Source organism: Caretta caretta, chromosome 6, assembly GCF_965140235.1.
Source record: "Caretta caretta isolate rCarCar2 chromosome 6, rCarCar1.hap1, whole genome shotgun sequence".
Lineage (NCBI taxonomy): Eukaryota > Metazoa > Chordata > Testudines > Cheloniidae > Caretta > Caretta caretta.
This window is the reverse complement of record NC_134211.1, coordinates 55,101,361-55,120,726: the sequence shown is the minus strand read 5'-3', so window position 1 is coordinate 55,120,726 and position 19,366 is coordinate 55,101,361. Positions and strand designations below refer to the sequence as shown.

Genomic DNA, 19,366 nt, shown 5'->3' with positions numbered 1-19,366 from the left:
GCCAAATTTGGAACAAAACTATGAATGTCTTTAAAGTTTCTATTATGCGACCAATTTTATATCACACTGGTTAATTAAAAAAAAATGTAAGAAATTCAGGCTTTTGTAAAATTACTGAAGCAGCTGTGGAAGATTTGTTCTCTCATTTGCTTTTCATTCTACAGGTCTTACTTTCAATATTTTGTCCTTAGATTTAGCAATTTGGCCCATGTTTACTCACTGCCATATGATTGGAGGACGTGGTTCTAGCTGTTAAGTAAGCAAGAATCCCTGGCCAGAGGAAGAATTTAAGAGGGGGCAGCCCAGAGAAGCAATACAGTGAGGGACATGAGCCACTGAAAATAAATGTCTCCCTCTGGGCTACAGACCACAAGGTTCAGAGGCACTATGTATGTGGAATAACACAAGAACAGGTATGGCTCAGGTGGTCAGGTAGGCATGCTCATTATCAGCCTATGAGAGCTCACATGTTCAGCATTTTGCCAGACAACATGGGTCACCTTTCACACAAGGCTATGAAGGAGGAAAGACTCGTTGCTCTCAAATAAAGGCAGGGGAAATTGACTGAGCTCAATGTCCTGGCTCCAAGTGCACAGTGAACAGTAAGTAGGATTAACTTCCTCAAGAGCCCAGGCAAGGAATCCCTGCAGAAAGCAAAGGCTGACAAGAACAGCATGTAAAAGCAAAATAAGGCTGATGTACTGCCAGTGACATACTATTTTAGGCTCCAATATTGAGGATTTCTTCTCCATTGTTAAAACAGTACCAAGCTCCCTCCTACAGCTAGGATAGGGATTTTGTAGGGGGATGCTTGGAAAGACCACACTGCCCCCTCCCCCCCAGTAAATACTGGCCCAAGGAACATCCGTTTCCTTCCATAGGGAAGCTTTCAATTGTCCTAGTTCCACAGTCACTGGTAGCTGTACTAGGTTATAGTTTTAGAGCTTTTGAGGGCACTCAAAACAGTGCAAGACAGACAACAAGAATCGGGATCAGGCAAAAGAAAAACAAGCCAATAAAATAGATAAACGATGGGTCACCAAAGTCTACCTCATGGGTCAAAAATGGTTATGGGAGTTAGACAAGGCCTGGGCTCAAAACTTCCCCTTGAGTAGGGTCATATATCCCAGTGATACTAGTACTACCGATGCCACTGCCAGCATGCATTGCATCATCTCAATTGCTCAAAGCCCCGCATACTGATCTGATACAACCTGAACATAAAGCATTGCATGGTGGGCCCTTCAATCTCCACAGGCCACGCTCTGAGGTTAAAAAGATCTCCAGCTTAAGCAAAATAGGTACAACCTTCAGGATCCTGGCAAGTTGCTATTGAGGACATGTTTTGGCCCCTCATGGTAGATGCAGATATCCCTATTCCAATTGGACTCTAGACAACTCAGATCTGTTCTGGACCACCCTGAGGTGGAGCCAATCTTTTCTAGCCTCTTCTTTACTCTGAACAGTATTGTCTAATCTGGTCTAAAAGTATCAAACTCAAAGAGATGAACTGCTCCCCAAGAGACCATAGTAATTTGGAAATGACCCACAACTACTTTGTTAAACCTCCCTGCAGAACCTTGCTGCATTACTCAGGTTGCTAAGAACTCAGTGTTGTGCCCAGCACTACATGAAAGGATTTTTAAATGTGGTGTATACATGGATAGGGAAATACTAAAATTGGCTTTATTTTGGAAAAAAAAAGTTACAGGGAATTATTGTGAAGAATCTTAGCATCTCTTTTCACTTTCCATGGGAGCAAGCAAGTTTGGAAACTACTGTACCTTGGCTTACATCTATTGCAAAAAAGAGCCACTAGACAAGTAAGAAAGTCTGCAGGGAAGGACTTCATTCAAGCAGCCATCCCTGGCACAAATTTGTCCTGCGAGTACTGGAAAGTCTACATTAAGGCAACAAAGGCAGGAATCTTGTTTTCTAGAGTAATTCTCTGACAAAAAACTGTCTCCTAGTTATATGTGGTGAAGACACATCCAATGGATTAGCTACTTAGAATGTGGAACTAAACCAAAGCAGATTTTGGTTCTTAAATGATTAATTCTTGGTTTGAATGATTATTGAAAGAAGCTGCAAGGGAGGAGGGAACTGTTACCTCCCTCCTTGGGACTGGTGAGACTGCAGCTTGGAACCGGGGGATCAGTGAAAGACCAGAAGACCATATTTTCAATTAAAAGACTTTTATAGACCCTACCAGAATAAATTCCCTTGGATTTGCAAAAGACTTTAGACATCTATCACTGCTGGGTCTACCTCTAAAGAGAAAACAACTGGAATAAGTACCATTCTTATTCAACAGATCTGCTCCGTGTATTGAATCAGGCATATCTGTTCACTTTACTGACTAGAGTAAGTTTGAACCACTCTTGTTGGCATTGCAGAGCCAATGCAGTTTAGAGAAGGTGACCTGATTCTATCTGCAAAGCAACAGATCCGTTAACTGAAATGCAATTGCAAGGTCTCTGTTGCTGACAATGCTTAGGACAGAAAGAATCCAGCTTGACTTTCAGATCCCAGGGTTAGCAGTAAGAAAAAAAAAAATCAATTCACAGGGAAAATATTGCCATTATTTAGTTGTTTGCCAACAGAATACATATATACTTGTCAAAGCCTTTGAAACAGAAAGGGTAGCCATCAGTAGATATTTAGAGTTTCTTAATTCTGTTACAAACAAAATCTCCAAGACAAATCCTAATGTAATTCCCTCTCCCCAACTACCCTTGCTTCAGAGAGTTTATCTTGCTATAGAAGTAACTGAGGGCTTGTCTACACAAAGTTCCATAGCAAATCCACATGGAAACATTTTTATACCAGAACAAAAAAGTGGGTTAAATGAAAAGGAACAAGGCACTCTGTTTCCGGAATGAGAATGTCCGGACATGGAGTTGATAAGGAACAGCTACTGTGCTTTAAATTCACACCCTACCTTAATCCACACTAACTTTCAAGACCTGATTGATGTTAAACCTAATCGCACAGTAGGGGGCAAGAAATGAATGTAACAGGCTAACTTACTCCCTCTAATGCATGCAGAATTCAAGGGACATACTAACAATGACCTCTAAATACTAAAAACTCAGAAGAGATCAAGTATCCTCCATTCAGTGGATAAGGGAGGGAGTCATTAAGAAATAGGATAAACTTTATTTGGATGAAGATACTCACTTGAGAATCTAACCTAGTCAACATGTGTTTCACTTGCAGCTTTTATCTAGTGTAAATGATGGGTTCTCTGTAACTTGAAGTCTTCAAATCATAATCTGAGGACTTCAGTAACTCGGTCAGAGGTTATAGTTCTATTACAGGAGTGCATGCGTGAGATTCTGTGCCCTGTAATGTGCTGGAGGTCAGACCAGATCATGATGGCCCATTCTGGCCTTAAACTTTATGAGTTCCTAGTTGGAACAAAAAACTCTACAACAAAATTAGATTCTGAGTTTGTCTTAAAAAAATACCAAAACCAGACACCTCTAGATAAAGATGAGAATGTCTTGAAGAAAAAGCAAGTTAAAGCAGCTTGAGCAAGGGAAACCTCAGTTGATGCCAATACAATAAGCACAAATGTCTACGGACTATATCCAAGACAAACTTTGTGGAAAGGATACCTTTAGCAGCTTTCCATTTAGAACTGCAAGGCTAATCATGCTTTATAGACTATCCCAGGGTCCAATCCTAGGTAAGTAAAGGACAGAGATGCTTGCACATATTTATTAATTTAATTAATTTCATATGAAATATTTCCATAGGTGATAACACAAAAAATGTTTCATAATTAGTTGCAAAGGTAATAAATACACCATAGTTTTATTTGAAGTGTATAGCACTTGAAAGTCTTTTTGCTTTGACTTTGTGTGGATGAAATATTACTCTACAGAACTAGGAGTAGAGTCTAGTGGTTGCAGCCTGCTGCTGGGAGTTTGACTCCTGGGTTCCACTCGTGAGTCTGCTACTGACTTATAATGTTAATTTAGGCAAGTAATTTAATCTCTCAGTTCTTTATCCTATCTCCCCAACCAAATGGGCAACTGATGCTTGAATAGTGCCTATCTAAAAGTTATGTTGAGACTCAGGTTTCTCCTTTGAAGCCAGTGTCACTTGGCTTATGGTCTAAGCACCCCAAGTGTCTACACTTTGAAAAGGCAAAGAAAGAACAAAAGAAAATGCACTTTTTTTTTTTTTTAAAAAAGGGAGCAGATACTTTCCCCCATGCTTTATTTTAAAAGGAGGTGGATGAAGGAATCTAAACTTTTGACTTCATATGGTGTAGGATATTCAGACCACAAGAGGGCACCAAAACCAAAGCATCCTCTTAAAAGTAAAAGTGTACAACTGCTGTTCAATATATAACCTGTGTTGCAAAATATGCACATCATAACATCACACAGAATGTGATGAAATGCATATTACCTAGGAAAACATGCACCTACATGCAAAAAAATTTGCATTCATAGTACATGATGGTATGAACATAGTGTATGCTGAAAGGCTTACAGCAAACATCACCTGTACTTTGTGACCAGTAAAAAGGCTAAATATTTAATAATAGCACACCCACCTGGTGTATAAGTCAGACAATTTGAGACCAAAAAGACACTGGAAAGTCTAAAACATTAAAACAAATGATGATTTCAAAATGGAAGAAAATGTATGCAGTCTATATACTATTAGAGGGTTGCTTCAATCTTCCTTTTAAAACGGGTTGCTTTTTAAAATGACAACACAATTTGAGGCCAGGAGATCATACAAATGGAAATAATTAGAAAGAGGGGTGCAATTATTCACAGAGACAATAATATTTTGTTAAAAAATAAAAGGGGTTTTGCCTGCCTATAGTTTAGCATTATATGCAATAAAGCAGCTTTTTTGAGCACAGGGCATGGGAAGCTCCCATACTACAGCAGCTGCCTCTTTTCAGCAGTCACCTTAGAACTGATCCAACTGTAATCTCCAGTGCAGTTCCAAGTTACTCTAATACTATGGCAAGCAGCTCTTCCCAATATCTGAGTGCTCAGATTATGGCATTATGCAGTGTAAGGACAACTGCTTTCCAAAAGGGTTAAAGAATTTTCAAAGAGGACGCTTCTTATGTTAAAATGAGGTTTTTAACCTCTCCCCGCTGCTCAGGGATTAAAAAAATGTGTGACATCCAGGACAGAGTTCCTTTCATTATCAGACGGAACATCTGCGGCTTGCTACACTAGCAGGACCAGCAGAATATAGTTGACAGGAGTGGCTAACTCCTGAGTAGCAGCTTTTGGGATGCTATGGAGTTGACCAGTGTTTCCTGTTTGCATTTTAACTCCTTTATGTCAATTTCTTTGATCCTGTTACTTGCACACCCTTTAAGACTACTTTAAACAGCTGTTGTGCCACCTGTCCTTCCAATTATATTTAATATGTATATGAAATACTTGACATGTCAGTCTTCTAATAACCAATCACCAAGTAATTAAACATCTCCTGAGCTCCCACATCACTTTCCATTAAGGGCCAGTATAGGTAGGACCCTTGGCAGTTAGTCTCTTGGTTGGTACTCCCCCAATTTCCTTGGAATGTGGGAAGTGTTTCTGTTGGTCTAAATTATGTAAAGTGCACTCAGATGCTAGAATGACAGTGCCTAAAGACTCTAATCATCATCAACAAGAGTCCACAATTTTCACCTGTTGAAAGAAACACATTTCCTGCAGTGACATTGCCTGTCTAGAAACCTGAAAGTAAAACAGTTTAATATCATACTGTGCATATTTATAGGGACATGGAAGGTTAGGTTTTTATCAATCATTTTTGATAAAAACAATGAACACTGTTTTGTTGATTTACCCCAATCCCCTGCAGTGTTTATAACCCAACCTCAACAGTACTGGGTTACTGTCCTAGATCTGGAAGGTGAAAACTAAAACATAAAAATGAGATAGAGTAGGACTATTAAATTTAACCTGCTTCAGAAACTAAGTGCCCTGATTCCAACATGTCAGTCAGCTCCCCGCAAAACAAAGATGGCAGGAAAACAAAGCCTGCTACTCAGACGCTGGTTGTTTTCAGGTGGGGTGGGTAATCTAGCAGTAATGAGCATCCAATAAAAATTTAGCATTCCTACAGCACACCTTCAAAACTTCTACATAAACTTTAATATAGTGTCTCAACACTCCTGAGAGGTAGGGATGGGTTACCCTCATTTTACAGATGGAAACCAAAACAGAAAAAAAGATACATGAGCCTCACAAACAGTCTGTGCAAGAGCCATGACTACAGTTCAGCAATGTGTATTTCCTAATCCCATGCTCACACCATTACACCATGCTGCTTCCCAAATTCCTCCCGAGCCCATTTGCTCCTTTCTTGTAAGCATGCACAGAATCAAAGCAAACTAGAATTCAATACCTTGTGTGCCTTGCTACCTGTCCCAATTCATACTAACGTAGCAGACAGGCAGAGCACAGGGATAATACAACTTGCACACCTTCCAGTAAACTGAAGCACAGAAAACTTTGCTAGTGTTCTTTTAAATAATGCTTATCAAAGGTCGGGGATTATACAAAAGTTTAATTCACAGGTACTGAGTTTTAAGCATAGCACATGCTGCAAGACTGCTCTTATATCTGGCAACATATGTGAAGGGCTTCAAAATTAAGGAGTGGGTGTGTGTGAAAACTATGCTGATTGACCCTCCAGAGGGTGTGTGTGTGTGTGTGTGTGTGTGTGTAAACAATGAGACAAAGCTGAAAAAGGGGAAAAAAAAACATATGAGCATCAGGAGACTATTTTTAGCAATAATTTATTTAGGCTCTGGAAGAGTGCCCCAAGGCAAACAGAATCCCCACTGCTGAAATTATTCAAACATATGCTTGAAAATGTGCTGCATTGGCAGTGGAAGGACTGGCCTTTTCCCATTTCTAAAATGTATGATTCAGTAAGTAGCACATAGGTATGCAGTGTGCATCTGATCACGGAGGGTGCGTTTCAATTTACTATGAAGCCAGCAGTAGTGGCAGCAAGTACATCTCATAGTAAATTACTCATGTATTTCTCAGCAAGTTACTTGTGTACTTCTCATATGTTTCCATAAATACCTGAAGACGTAACAGATTTTAGATTAGAACACTGTGGGTTGTTTTACATATTTGTAATGCAGTGTTCGTCCTTTTGGTTATGCAGTTTATGGCTCACTGTATTTCATAAGATGGTATAATACTAAACAGCAATTAAATTATGGGATATATGTGCCTGTCCCACACTAATTATATTCTTAACTAAATCTCACAATAAACCTGTCTCATCAAAAAGCTAGAATTGAAATTAAAATCTGACCACTAAAAATGGTGATTTCTTCAAAGTTGTGCAAACACTTGTGTGCAGGCCTGAGATAGGCAGGAACAACCCAAAACACATGTACACATATGTAGGTGTCTGTGTGCAAACCTCAATTTGTCTGTGCACTCTCAGTATGTACGTGCTTAAGATGGTCTCAGACCGTCTTGGCTTTCACTTTCCAGGAACTGCTATATATTTTCCTTTTCAGTCCATCTGAGGCTACAACTACACCATGGTATAGGGGTGCAATTTCCAGCTTGCATACATACTCAGTGAGAGTTAGCATGAGTTATAAACAGCATAGCCATGGTAGCATGGGCAGGAGCAGCACAGCTTAGACATGCTGAGTACAAACTCATGTGTGCCTACTCAGCATGGATGCCGCCTGTACTCGTGAGGCTACTCTACTATTTATAATCATGCTAGCTCTCCCCAAGCTGGGAGCTGGGAGCTACGAGCTGGGAATCACACCCCCAGCCTGTAGTGTAGATGTAGCCTAAATGTGCAATGAATAAAAATTCCCAAACCATTCTCAGCATCCTGGAACCGTCTTTCTTCTCCCTCCCCTAAATGAAAGACAAACAAGTCTGTTTTTCCAGTTTTGCATTCTTAAGATTTTAGATTTTGGTTTAAACCCATGTTTTAAACCAGAAAACTCATCAATATCAAGGTTGAATACACTGGTAAGTTTATTTTAAACATTTCGATAAAACAAAGACATTTACACCATGTGTCAATTTCATACTTCTAATTGTTCTGCATTAGCCAATGATGCATAAGATAACCTAGATGGTCTTTCCCATCTCTAATGTCTCTAATCTCTAATACAAAGGAGTAGCATGACACGAAGAGGCACAAAAAAAGGGGAACAGTACAAATATATGGCAAGACACCTAGAAACTTGATTTCTGGCATTAGTGAAGTTAATATACCTGTTAAATGTTCAGCTTCCCTTTTGAATATAAGCCTTACAGGTTCCCTAAAGGACCTCACCAGTTAAACATTCCTGCGCTGTTAACACATGCTCACATTAGCAAAAGCCATACCGTTCGCATAGTTTTCGCAAGCAGTGTGGGCACAAGTCCCCAGCCCTCCCACCCCCTGAGAACCATGTAAATCTCCTAAAGTGGTCTACAACCCAATGTTATAACATGAACAGAAAGTAAAAGCCCTGGTTAGGGAAACCATGCTAACAGCAGCAATTAACATTTGTTGGAGAACACTTTTAAATGTGGGGACGATGAGATCAAGAAGGTGCAAGTACAAGGAAATGCGAGACTGAAAAACTCTTGTAGAAGCACAGGCAGTTTCAGACAGAGCCACTGTTCATGAGACTCTCAGGTCACGTTAAATAAATAGAGTAATTTAAAAAGGTGTCTTCTCTTTCTCCTCCTATTTCAAAATAGGATTGGCTTTTGTTCAGGTTTCAGTCCAACAAGGTTCTAGGGATTCAGGTAAACAACCAACCCCAATAAAATCATTTGAAAAAGACAGAGGAAGATTTTTATAAGCCCCACAAAAGGCTGCAGTAAAGTTCCATCCTGGCTAGGAAAACTGCAAGGGAAAACATTTTGAATTGACACACCATTAGGGAAATGACTTCTTTAACAGACTTTAGGGATGGTAGCCCAGAATTAAGAGCTCCTTCCAAGTCAGCTTCAGGAAAGAGGATTTTGGAATGGAGGTAAATGAGAAGCCTAACACTTGAGCGGTAATACCACCTACTAAAATATATTTATAAAGGCCAAATGAAGAGGTTTTTTGTTTTACACACCAAATAATGAAATGAAAATGTTTAAATGCATCAGGAAATAATATTACTCTGGTGGCATAGTCTTGGAAGATCACCTATGTTGTGTGGCATTCACATCAAATCAGCAGCTAGCGTATTTCTTGGTATACATTTAATGTGTTCTCTGAATTAGCATCTGGAATTGAAGAGATTTGTTCCCATACATTTTCAGGAACTTAGGGGAAGATACTAGTAATATTAAAATCAAACACATTTATCTCATCATGTGAGGCTTTCATTTAAATACTGAGTAAAATCATCCAGAAGTGTCCCTTGATGATGGTTTCACAGAAAAGTGACTGCCAAATACATTCATAAACGGTCTTCAGGATAGCTTGGGAGCTGCACATGAACCATTAGCAAGTACAGAAAAGACATCTGAAATAGTCAATGAAAGGCCAAGTGAAATTGAGTGAACCTTCTCCACAAGGTTGTACCTTGGATCTTAGAGTAGCCATTAATGGCAACAAAGCATCATGTCTCCAGACAGATTTTTTAAAAACATGTCTTTTTCAGCCCCCATCTCACTGTGGATTTTTTATTTATTTATTTTTTAAATAAAAGAACTAGAAATCCAGGAACACTTACTGTAGGTCCTGCATGAACAAATAAATGATCATGTAGTGTAGTAAGAGTGCATTATGGAGCATTTCTAAAAAGTAAATGTCATTTAAAATCTATTATTCAAGCCTGGAAGTACTGGATTAAAAAATAAAACTATAATAGACAATAGTCCCTACCAGAACCTATAGCTTTAAAAGAAAGATCTCACAATTCTTGTCTGAAGAACTTAAATGAGTATATAAGGGGGCTAAGAGTAACACACTAGTTGTAGCGGTAAAATGACATGGAGAGACATGGATTCAACCCACATAACATAGAAAACGAGGGGTTAGGTTGCTGTGAAGGCAGCATGTGCTCTGTACTTAATGGCAGCCCCTCTAGTAACATAAGTAGCCCTGAATTAGCTCTGAATGGAGTATTATTCTCTTTCCCAGAGAAGATGTGCCTCAATGCTAGTCCTTGCTGGGAGAGAGGAGTATAAACAGAGGAAAATGGGATGATTCTTGGGAAAGAATATAGTGGTCTTGAACTCCAGTAAACAGCCTTACAGGCAGAGTGCACTCTATGTCACTTTTTGGCCATTTTTCAGCAGCTGCTTACCACTGCATACAGAAGAGGTGATGTTGTACACAAAAGGACAAAACTGCAGACAGCGGATCAACTTCAGGCTGCTCTCACACTCCTGACACTTTGTAGTTAAATCCAGCGCATGCCTGAAGGCTTGCAAGGCTTTGCTGATATTCTTCAGAGCCAGATAGGCATTTCCTAAACTCAAGAAAGTCAGGGGCTGCAAAGAGAAAAGCAATCTTGTATCAGCACAACAAATGTGTTTTGGGTTCAAAACCGAAAGTAAGCTATTGCAATAGACCAAGTCTCATTCCCTCCACACTCTCAAATCAGCGAGAAGGGTTTTAAAACCAATAATTAGTTGGACATACTGACTGTGCTTAGAATTTCAGGTTTTTAAAATGATACATAAATCTGACATATACCCACAAGTATAACATAAACCACTTATTTACAGCCCATCTTAAACATGGCACATTCTACATATGGCAGCAAAGAACGTGAAGTGAAATGTTTTAGGGGAGTTTTTAGTGAGGAGCCAAGAAGTCTAAAGCAAAAAGGTATCACATAACATGAGATTTAATATGGGACGGGAGGGCCAACTAGTCTTTTGCCAGTCCAAGCTTATTGTTCTCCAGAAAATAAATAATTAAATTACTCAGAGCTCCAATTTCACACTAGCTTAGGATGTGTGTCTTTCAGCCCATTGTTCAATTCTTTGCAGTAGTAAGCAGACACTCTTACTCATAACTTTGACTATCCAAGAGCAATCTCTTGCATCAGAGACAAAAGACATTGTAATGATTCTTCAAAACTAACTGACATGCATTTTAGATATCATCCAGTGATTTAAGTCCTGGCACACAATGAAGCATTACACTTTGTTTTCAAAAGCATCTTTATGGTTTATGCAGAGAAATTAAGTGCTGCATCTAACCCTGTGACCAGAATAATGACCACGCTCACGCAACAGAGCAGCCAATGTCCTCCACTAAATGATACTCCTTGTCATGGAACTTTTAAGACTAGTCATGGCTTTCAAAAATTTTGCTTCTTGTATTAAAAACATGCTTCAGAAGAGTGTGTGCTTTTAACAATCTGATGATGCAATTAAGTCACAAGATACTAATTCATGTCCAGAGAGTTAATTCAAATTTGAGTTCAGTCTGATGCTCCAGCCAACCTTAGTCAGCCAGTTTATTGGATTCTTCTTCTTATGACCTCCCATCATGTGTTTGATACCTTCATTTGGTGGTACTACTTCTTGGGTGCCTTTGGTAATTCATTGTACCTCATTCATTCATACAAGCCCCAAATCATCCTGCCCTATTGTTAAATCATACCTTCTTGTTCACATTATCTTTCCCTTACACACCAGAGAATCCCCTTTAAATGCCAACTCTAATCTATCCACTGTCTGGTTAGCATTGTTAATACAAGGCTTTTGTGGTAAATTAACTGACATCACTATAGCACGGCACACTCAAGTTTGATTGCAATACTCTCAGTCTTGAACTGCTGTAGAGTTTTGCCAAAGGTACTAGAAGAACCTTTGGAAGAAACTCCTGCCAGTGAAACCTGTTTCTAAATACCATGAGTATTGTCACTCCCTCCCTCCAATTTCCTAATTCAATTATTTCATCATTCATCCCTTGCTTTCTTGTGATCCTCTTTTTTCATACACTTATCTGCGATCTAAACTGGTTAGATTCCTTTTCAGACGGTTGCAAAATTGCTGCTAGCTCTTCTATTAAAAATACCCCGATGCTACGCAGCTGATTCTAGTTTTGCCCTCCCAACTTATTTTAAAGTGAATTTAGTGCGGGAGGGGCTGACGACCCTGGAGATTCAAGTCCTTTGTCCAAATAAAAGGGACAGCATGGGCAGAAGCAACCAAATCTAATTGTGCAACCATTAGCTTCCCATACTACTGCTGAAGTGCCTCAATTCTCGGCCCCAAATATGATGGGGGAAGGAGGAATTGTGATCTGGACTCTTGTCCCCGGGGAACTGGAGTGAGACAAACTCATTTCACTTAGGGTTGTTTTTGTTTAAGACTTACACAACTTTTTCTGGCCAATCCAGTAGTTATATACATCTCTTATTACAAGCAGAAAAGTTGCAAACATGGTCTAACTATATTTAAAAAGAGAATTGAATACCAATGTTTTCCCCAAGAAAATTTTCTTCAAATCATTTACAGGCTACAAAGTATTTTACAAAATTTAGAAATATAACATAACTTTGTACCAGGCATATTTATAGTTAATGAGAAGTAAAGTTAATCAAAATATTTGCAAAGATACAACAGCTTTTGCAATAGTCTATTCCCACAAGATATCACAAGCAGCATTAAAAAAAATGCAAAGAAAGGAACGTAAAATGCATGAGATTAATCAAGAAAACAACGGAATCATTCAGGCAGCAGAGATGGGTGTGTGTTATGAAGGGATATCTAGATAGCCAAGAGACTATTTTTGCACACTACTTCTTTTGGAACACCTATTGATCTGCAGTAATCCAGTTTTGCACTGTCTCCCCACATTTCTGAAAGGCATGTTATTTATCTTTATATCTATCTACCCATTATGTAGGGGGCAGCAGATTCCAATTTAACTCTTGGGCACAGCTAAGTGATGACTAATATTCAGGCCATGGCTACACAAACACTGTACGGCAAGCCGTGGTGTAGTGCCAAGCACTAACTGTCTGCATGTTCTCTAAAACCCTGTTGTTGTTCTCTAAAAGCTTTCTAGTGTGCATTGACGTACTGTTTGAATGCGCAGTAGGGAACTTTTGGTGCACAGTACCTGAGTCCATGCAGTTAATGTATGGCATGCTGGAGTGCTGTAGATTTACACCCCAGCTTGTTGTGCAGTAAGTGTTTAGGTAGACGCACACGTAGATTTCCAAACCTAATTCTGCAACCATCAGTTTCCAAAAGGAGAGGATACAGTCTCATACTTTTCATTTCTCTTGCATCTTCCATCAGAAAACTTCACAGCACTTCCAAACATGAATGAATTAAGCCTCACAACAGCACTATGAAATAGGGAATGGGGAAACTGAGCCACAGTAGATCAATTACTTGTGTAATATTACACGAGGAGTCAGTGGCAGGGCTAGAACAGTACTTTGATCTCTTGACTCCCAGTCCTGTGCTTTAGCAACAAGACTACATTTACCCTCATGTAAAACCAGCCTTAGTAAAACTGCTGGGTAGAAGCAACTTCTCAAGGATAGCTTACCTCCTATCAAACCTGATCTAAACATATTTTATGTAATGGTTTCTCTTTCCTCCAACACACAAGGATTAAATGTTAACATAAAGAATCTCCATTTTAGATATCAGTGATGCCAGGATTTGAATCCAAAAACACAGCCAGCTGGTTGGAATTCTGGTGTCCAGAAGCAACCTAATTTATTGTCCATATTTAAAGCTATTTATTCTTCCAGACACTGATACTTTAAGCATCCAGTGTTATCTGGCACTTTAATTCCCTGATCTTATCAAACATGAAGCAGCAACTTAAATGAACACGTTCCAAATGAGATGCCTGAAGAATTACATATATGAGAACAAAAGTTGGGGATGGGAATTAATGAAGCAATGTTCCAGGAAGACTTTTGTTGTTGATTACTAAATTAATACAAAAACAATCCTTACCTCAGAATTATTGATGGCCACAGCTTTTACCAGGAGCCTGCTGGCATCCAGATGAAGACCATAATGAAGCAAAAGGTTAGCTAGATTGACTAAAGGGATATCCTGATACTCATGTGGGGCTAAGTTCAATGCTTTTCGCAAGCATGAGATAGCAAAGGTGCTATTTCCAACAGCACGCCAGTAGAGTCCAGCCTCATTAAGCATAAGCCATAAAGGATCCCTTGGCTGAAAAAAAGTCACAACATTTCAGGAAATTTCAATCGCTTACCATAAACTCTCTCCAACATAAGCAACTCAGTGTATTGCTTTTTGAACTGGATACAATTTATTCTACCTTGGCTGAGGGTACTTAGCTTACCATTTGAATGTCACAGGTGCAGGGTAGATGAACTAAGGTTAATTTAGTAGCACCTGTTGCTCAGCAAGAGCATTCAGCTAGCAACCTTGATTTATGGGATTGTCCTGAATGATTTCCACAAAGTCCTTTAATGCATACATATGACAATCCCGCCTGGCCACAGGAATCAATGATTCTTAGCCCTTTGCCATTCCAGGGTGCAAGAACCACATTGCCACATGTACACAAAAAAGGATACCATCCATTTGAGAAGTAGTCAGTTTCAAAAAGTAGTTGAAGGTGGTTCCAGTTCCTATATCTGATTCAAGTCCCTCTACCAATTTGAGGTTTTAGAATATTTTCCTATTTTAAATAATTATCTATCCATTTGTATTTTGGGTAGTGCCCACAATGTGCTGGGCAACTGTCTAAACATATAGCAAGATAGTCACTGATCCAAAATGCTCACAACTTAAAGTAGTAAACATGGTGGGGCAGAGGGATAAAACGTACAATCAATCAGATTTCTAATTATTCTTAGCTGTCCCTTGACCTATAGTTACATGAAACAGACTAATTCATTCTTTAGAGAAGGAACAATGAAACTACGTAGAGTTGTGTCAAATGCACAACAAAATATGTAAAACAAATACTCTCTCTCTTTCAGCTGTAGCAATCTTAGGTGTTTCTTATAACCATAGTGGGTAAAAGTTTTCAGAGAGAAGTACATTTTGTAGATAATGGTATTTCTGCAGTATTTTTGAATTAATAGCCTCATACTAAAAGGTTTTATTTGCATTACAGGATATAATGGATAGTTTAATATGCTATCAAATCCGTTTTCCAATGTTTTTTGGGTAATCTGTAATTGTAGGACAAATCTAATGCTTCAATCCTGCAACAATTTACACATGTGTAATGTTACTTGTGTGAGTAAGTCTTATTGATGAGACCACTCACTGAATAATGTCACGCATGCATGCAGATCTGTCAGGGGTGCATTCTTAGGCCCTATACTGAAACACAAAAAAATACAGTGCTAAATGCAATGGTCTATATGCAGGGCTTGGAGTAATTGTTTTTAGTCCTAGACATAACTGTAGTCATAGCTATTATTGTCTAGAACCTTCAGAATTCTAGAAAGACTTTTGTATTTCAGTTTTTAGGGGTGGGAGACATTTTTGTATTTCTAGTTGTAAATTATGGTTCCTCCTCCCAGCACTTGGTAGGAGAAGCAGTTATTTTCAGATTTACTACTGCTTTCTTAGCTGATTTTTTACTAACTGTAAGAGACACCCTAACTTAAATAAAATCATTTTCAATGAAACAGTTGTAGGGTTTTGTGCACAATTCCTTTCCTCTCCCTTCACGTTGTGAGGAACAAGCGACATGCTGCCTATCATTCTAACCAATATTGTTTCACTGTTTCCATGTAATCTCCACGTTGGCCTGTCTCTATGCATCCAAGTATTATGTACTTCATTTGTAAGCTCTCTGGGGGCAGTGACTGTCTTTTTGTTCTGTTTGTACAGTGACTAACACACATAGGGTACTGGTCCATAATTAAGACTTCTATGTGCTACAGTAATAATTAATAAATGCTGTGCAAGAGTTAGCAATGGCATTGCTTATAAGGGTATTGCAAAGGCTTTAATCCTATTTTTTCAACATAAGGCTGTCATTAATTTAAACATTCAAACCTGTTTGCAGACAGATTTAGTCTTTCCCCAGGAAGACCATGATGCTTATTGCTGAACTTCTGCTCTGAAAATGCCTCCTGTCCTCTGCAATTTGTGCACATAAGCATGACAAGAACGTGCTCATGACATGCTCTAACTGGTTAAGAAGTTGTTTATTGGAGAAGCTTTTTCAGCACTAAAGCCATGAAATTGAGTATTACCAAGGGAAAAAAAAACTATGCATTCGGATGGCCACTTAAGAAAACTCAGAAGGTAAGACATTAAGCCTGCAAAGAATTGTTATGTGCACAAGAATATGAATACCACTCAGATCTGTACTCCTTCTTATGGTCAATGAAAAGATGACCAAAAACTCCACATATTATATTTAGGCTTTGACAACGTGGTATATACACGAAAGGCAGCATGTCAACAGAGTGAATTTGACATCTGTTAAGACTGAATATGATTTCTCCAAAAGTTTTTCTCCATCCTGACATTTACTATTTGTATTGTGGTAGCACTCAAAGGCCCTACTCATGATCAGGGTCCCATTTTGCTAAGTGCTGTGCAAAGACTTAAGACAGTCTCTGCCCTGAAGAGTTACCAGTCTAAACAGACAAGCCAGACAAAGGGTGGGGGAAAGGAATATAACATAAGAAAAGCAATGTCTATTGGTTGGCGAACATCATGTTCGTTCCAGGTGTATTTATTGTTTGATTCAGGAAATGGCATTGTATTCCCTTGCTCAATATCTTGCAAATTTTTACAGGAATGAAATTCACTCACTCCACCAGTGTTCTTACGTAGGAAGAAAGCTATAATAGGGTCCACTGAGTAAGCTGAGTGAAAGGGATGCTTCTCTGAACATTTGTGGTTCTTTGTGGAACCTAGATCGAAAGAAGTTAAAAATTTCAGCTCTGCTATATCCACCAGGCAAGGCAAATTGTAAATAGTGTGCCACTGAACAACATGAGTCTAGTTATGACACCTCATAGATAAACAAGTATTCTCAAATTTACTTTGAACTACAATTCTTGACTTACCTTCTTTATAGCATGATAGATGAATGCTCCTATTTGCTCCTCTGTAATAGTTTGATTGTTGATACGCGAATGCAAGATCTGAACACGAAAAAGCATTTAACAGAAAAATAGGGTGGAAGATTTTAAAGTTCTCTCTCAAACACAGCTATATCCTGTAAAAACTATCTGGCTTGCTCAAGTCTCATGACCCTAAAATTTCCTAAACCCCTTCTTTGTACTGTAGCTGAAAAGTGATCCCTACAGATGCACTGTTGGTGGTCTGGGGGAGGGGAAGAGTCTTAAGACCAATTAAAGCAACCAAGGGACAGTAAGCAATAACGAAAGACAGGTAAAAGCAGGTGTCTCTCCTGTGTCAATGAGGTGGTAAAGCCAATGAACAGTTTTCATGTGGTCTTCAGAGGTTTTAGAAGACGACAGTACTTTCTAGATTAACTATCATTTTTTGTCTACACACTTTTGATAGGTGTTTAAAGAGGCCATGTCATGGGACCTCATGCCAGATATTAAGAACTTACACTTCCCAGCAAGGGGAAGCCTATGGAAGTACTGAGCACCTTGCAAAATCAGGTCTATCTTTGTTATGAGCATCTGTCAAATCCTGAAGACCTTAGCTCTAAGGCCGTAAAAGGCAGACACTCAGAATGAAAAGGTTACTTATGAAAACAGTGCCTCTTACTTGTCTCGCATGATCATCCGGAATTTTAAATTTCAGCTCCAGATGACCATCTAGTTCTTTGACCAACATGTACAGAGTTTCATTGTTACGGACATCAATAATAGACGAACAATCTGGCAGCTGGGCCTCTCCATGCACATGGGCCTCTCCTGGGCTACTCAGGATCGATTGGACTCTGACAGTGAAAAGAACCGAGAAGACATGAGTTCATGTTTCAAATGGTGGGATGTAAACACACAAACAGCTGAGTGGCATATGGCTGGTCCTGTCCATACTACATTTTAACCATCTTAAATCCAGGTAAGGGGACAGTCATTTTGGAAATGGTTTCCTGACTTGGTTATAGCTGTAGTGTGGACAGAGCATTAGATGGATGTGACTCCTTTTGTGGAGTGGGAAGAAGGAGGGCCTCCAAGAGAATACAATTGCTGCCTGCTACAATCAAAGATTGACACATCATCTTCTCCAGCCAGAGGGAGACCCAGCCACTTTAAAAGAATAATACACCAGTTGGTCAGTGACCCCAGATTCTCATAATGAGGCCACATCAGTACAACCAGATTGTACAATACAATGGGAAATTCACTTTATGATTAATCAACACTTGCCCGAATCCTCTGTTTTCTGGAGGCAAGAAATAGGTTGGCAGTTCCTCTGGGTTCGGGATTGTTGGAAAGGATTTTACACAGTCTGATCTTTTAGGCCAAAGAATATGCTGTTTATCCTAAATGCAAAGAAAAAAAATCCTTAAACTATTGAGAAATAATTAATCAATCTTGTTAACGTTTTCATTAACTAAATGATAATACCACCTCAGGAATACAGTAGGATGACAAAAAAGAAAAAAAAACCCAAGCTCTTCCCTTAAGATAATGGTTTCCTGTCTTTTCTGGAAATTGTCCCAATTTATCAAGCCAAGATTTTGGTTGCATCAGCACAGTGCTTTCTATTTTTAGTAAATTGTGCTGCTCTACCATGAACGGAGGTTTGGGCTCTAAAGCCCAATTCTGCAGTCATGAGAGCAACCCAAATCCACATTGTGTGGTACAGTTCACACAAAAATGAATGGGAGACAGGCAGAAGTAGTGGTCCACTAGTGCTCAGCAGAGCAGCTTACCTGAGACAATGAAGGAGAACTCAGGAGTACCAGGCACGTAAGTCCTGCTACATATGAGTGGCTGGACACTGCTGCTTTAGAATAAACTTTTATGAAAGGAGTACACAATCTTTCATGATAGCCCTGTATAAAAGAGCGAGCTCATACGCTTTGCTCACCCTGTAGGCATCCGATTCTAGGCCCCATAGTGAAACAATAGAATGGGCAACAGGAGAAGACTGCAAAGCGTGGCTGAGATCGCTGTGGTTTGCGTGGAGATCCAAATTCACGGATGTCATACTGGATCTCGATGAGTCTTCTCCAAACTGTCGATAAAGAAGAAAATGACAGGGACATTATCACTATTTTTAGACAGTATTTCCTTTCAAGGTAATGAACTACCAACACTGAATTTTGTAAGTTAGATTTGCTTTTCATCACTTATGCAGGTTGTTTACTTCTTGCAATTCCCTTAGCTTTGGCAGCAAAACGAGACTCGTGAATGTATGAGTCATTTCTGGTCCTCTTGCACTAGCACAATATTAGGGTTTCAAACGTATCAGGAGAAAATGCAGATCAAAGCAAAATACTGTTTTATTGTTTTTTAAAGAAATAT

The 19,366-nt window shown here is 39.2% G+C and overlaps 1 protein-coding gene across 7 annotated transcripts in view; it reads right to left on the bottom strand.

The window, feature by feature from the left end:
* Window positions 1-19,366, bottom strand: part of TTC17 (tetratricopeptide repeat domain 17) — an 84,844-nt gene that overhangs the window by 35,901 nt on the left and 29,577 nt on the right. For all 7 annotated transcript variants that reach the window (XM_075129532.1, XM_048855849.2, XM_048855850.2 and 4 more), the window contains 6 exons: window positions 18,930-19,076; window positions 18,263-18,378; window positions 17,655-17,829; window positions 16,979-17,056; window positions 13,917-14,141; window positions 10,283-10,469 (listed from right to left, as the gene is read on the bottom strand). In XM_075129532.1, coding sequence (XP_074985633.1) covers window positions 10,283-10,469; window positions 13,917-14,141; window positions 16,979-17,056; window positions 17,655-17,829; window positions 18,263-18,378; window positions 18,930-19,076 — 928 coding nt within the window. The remainder of the gene's footprint in view (window positions 1-10,282; window positions 10,470-13,916; window positions 14,142-16,978; window positions 17,057-17,654; window positions 17,830-18,262; window positions 18,379-18,929; window positions 19,077-19,366) is intronic.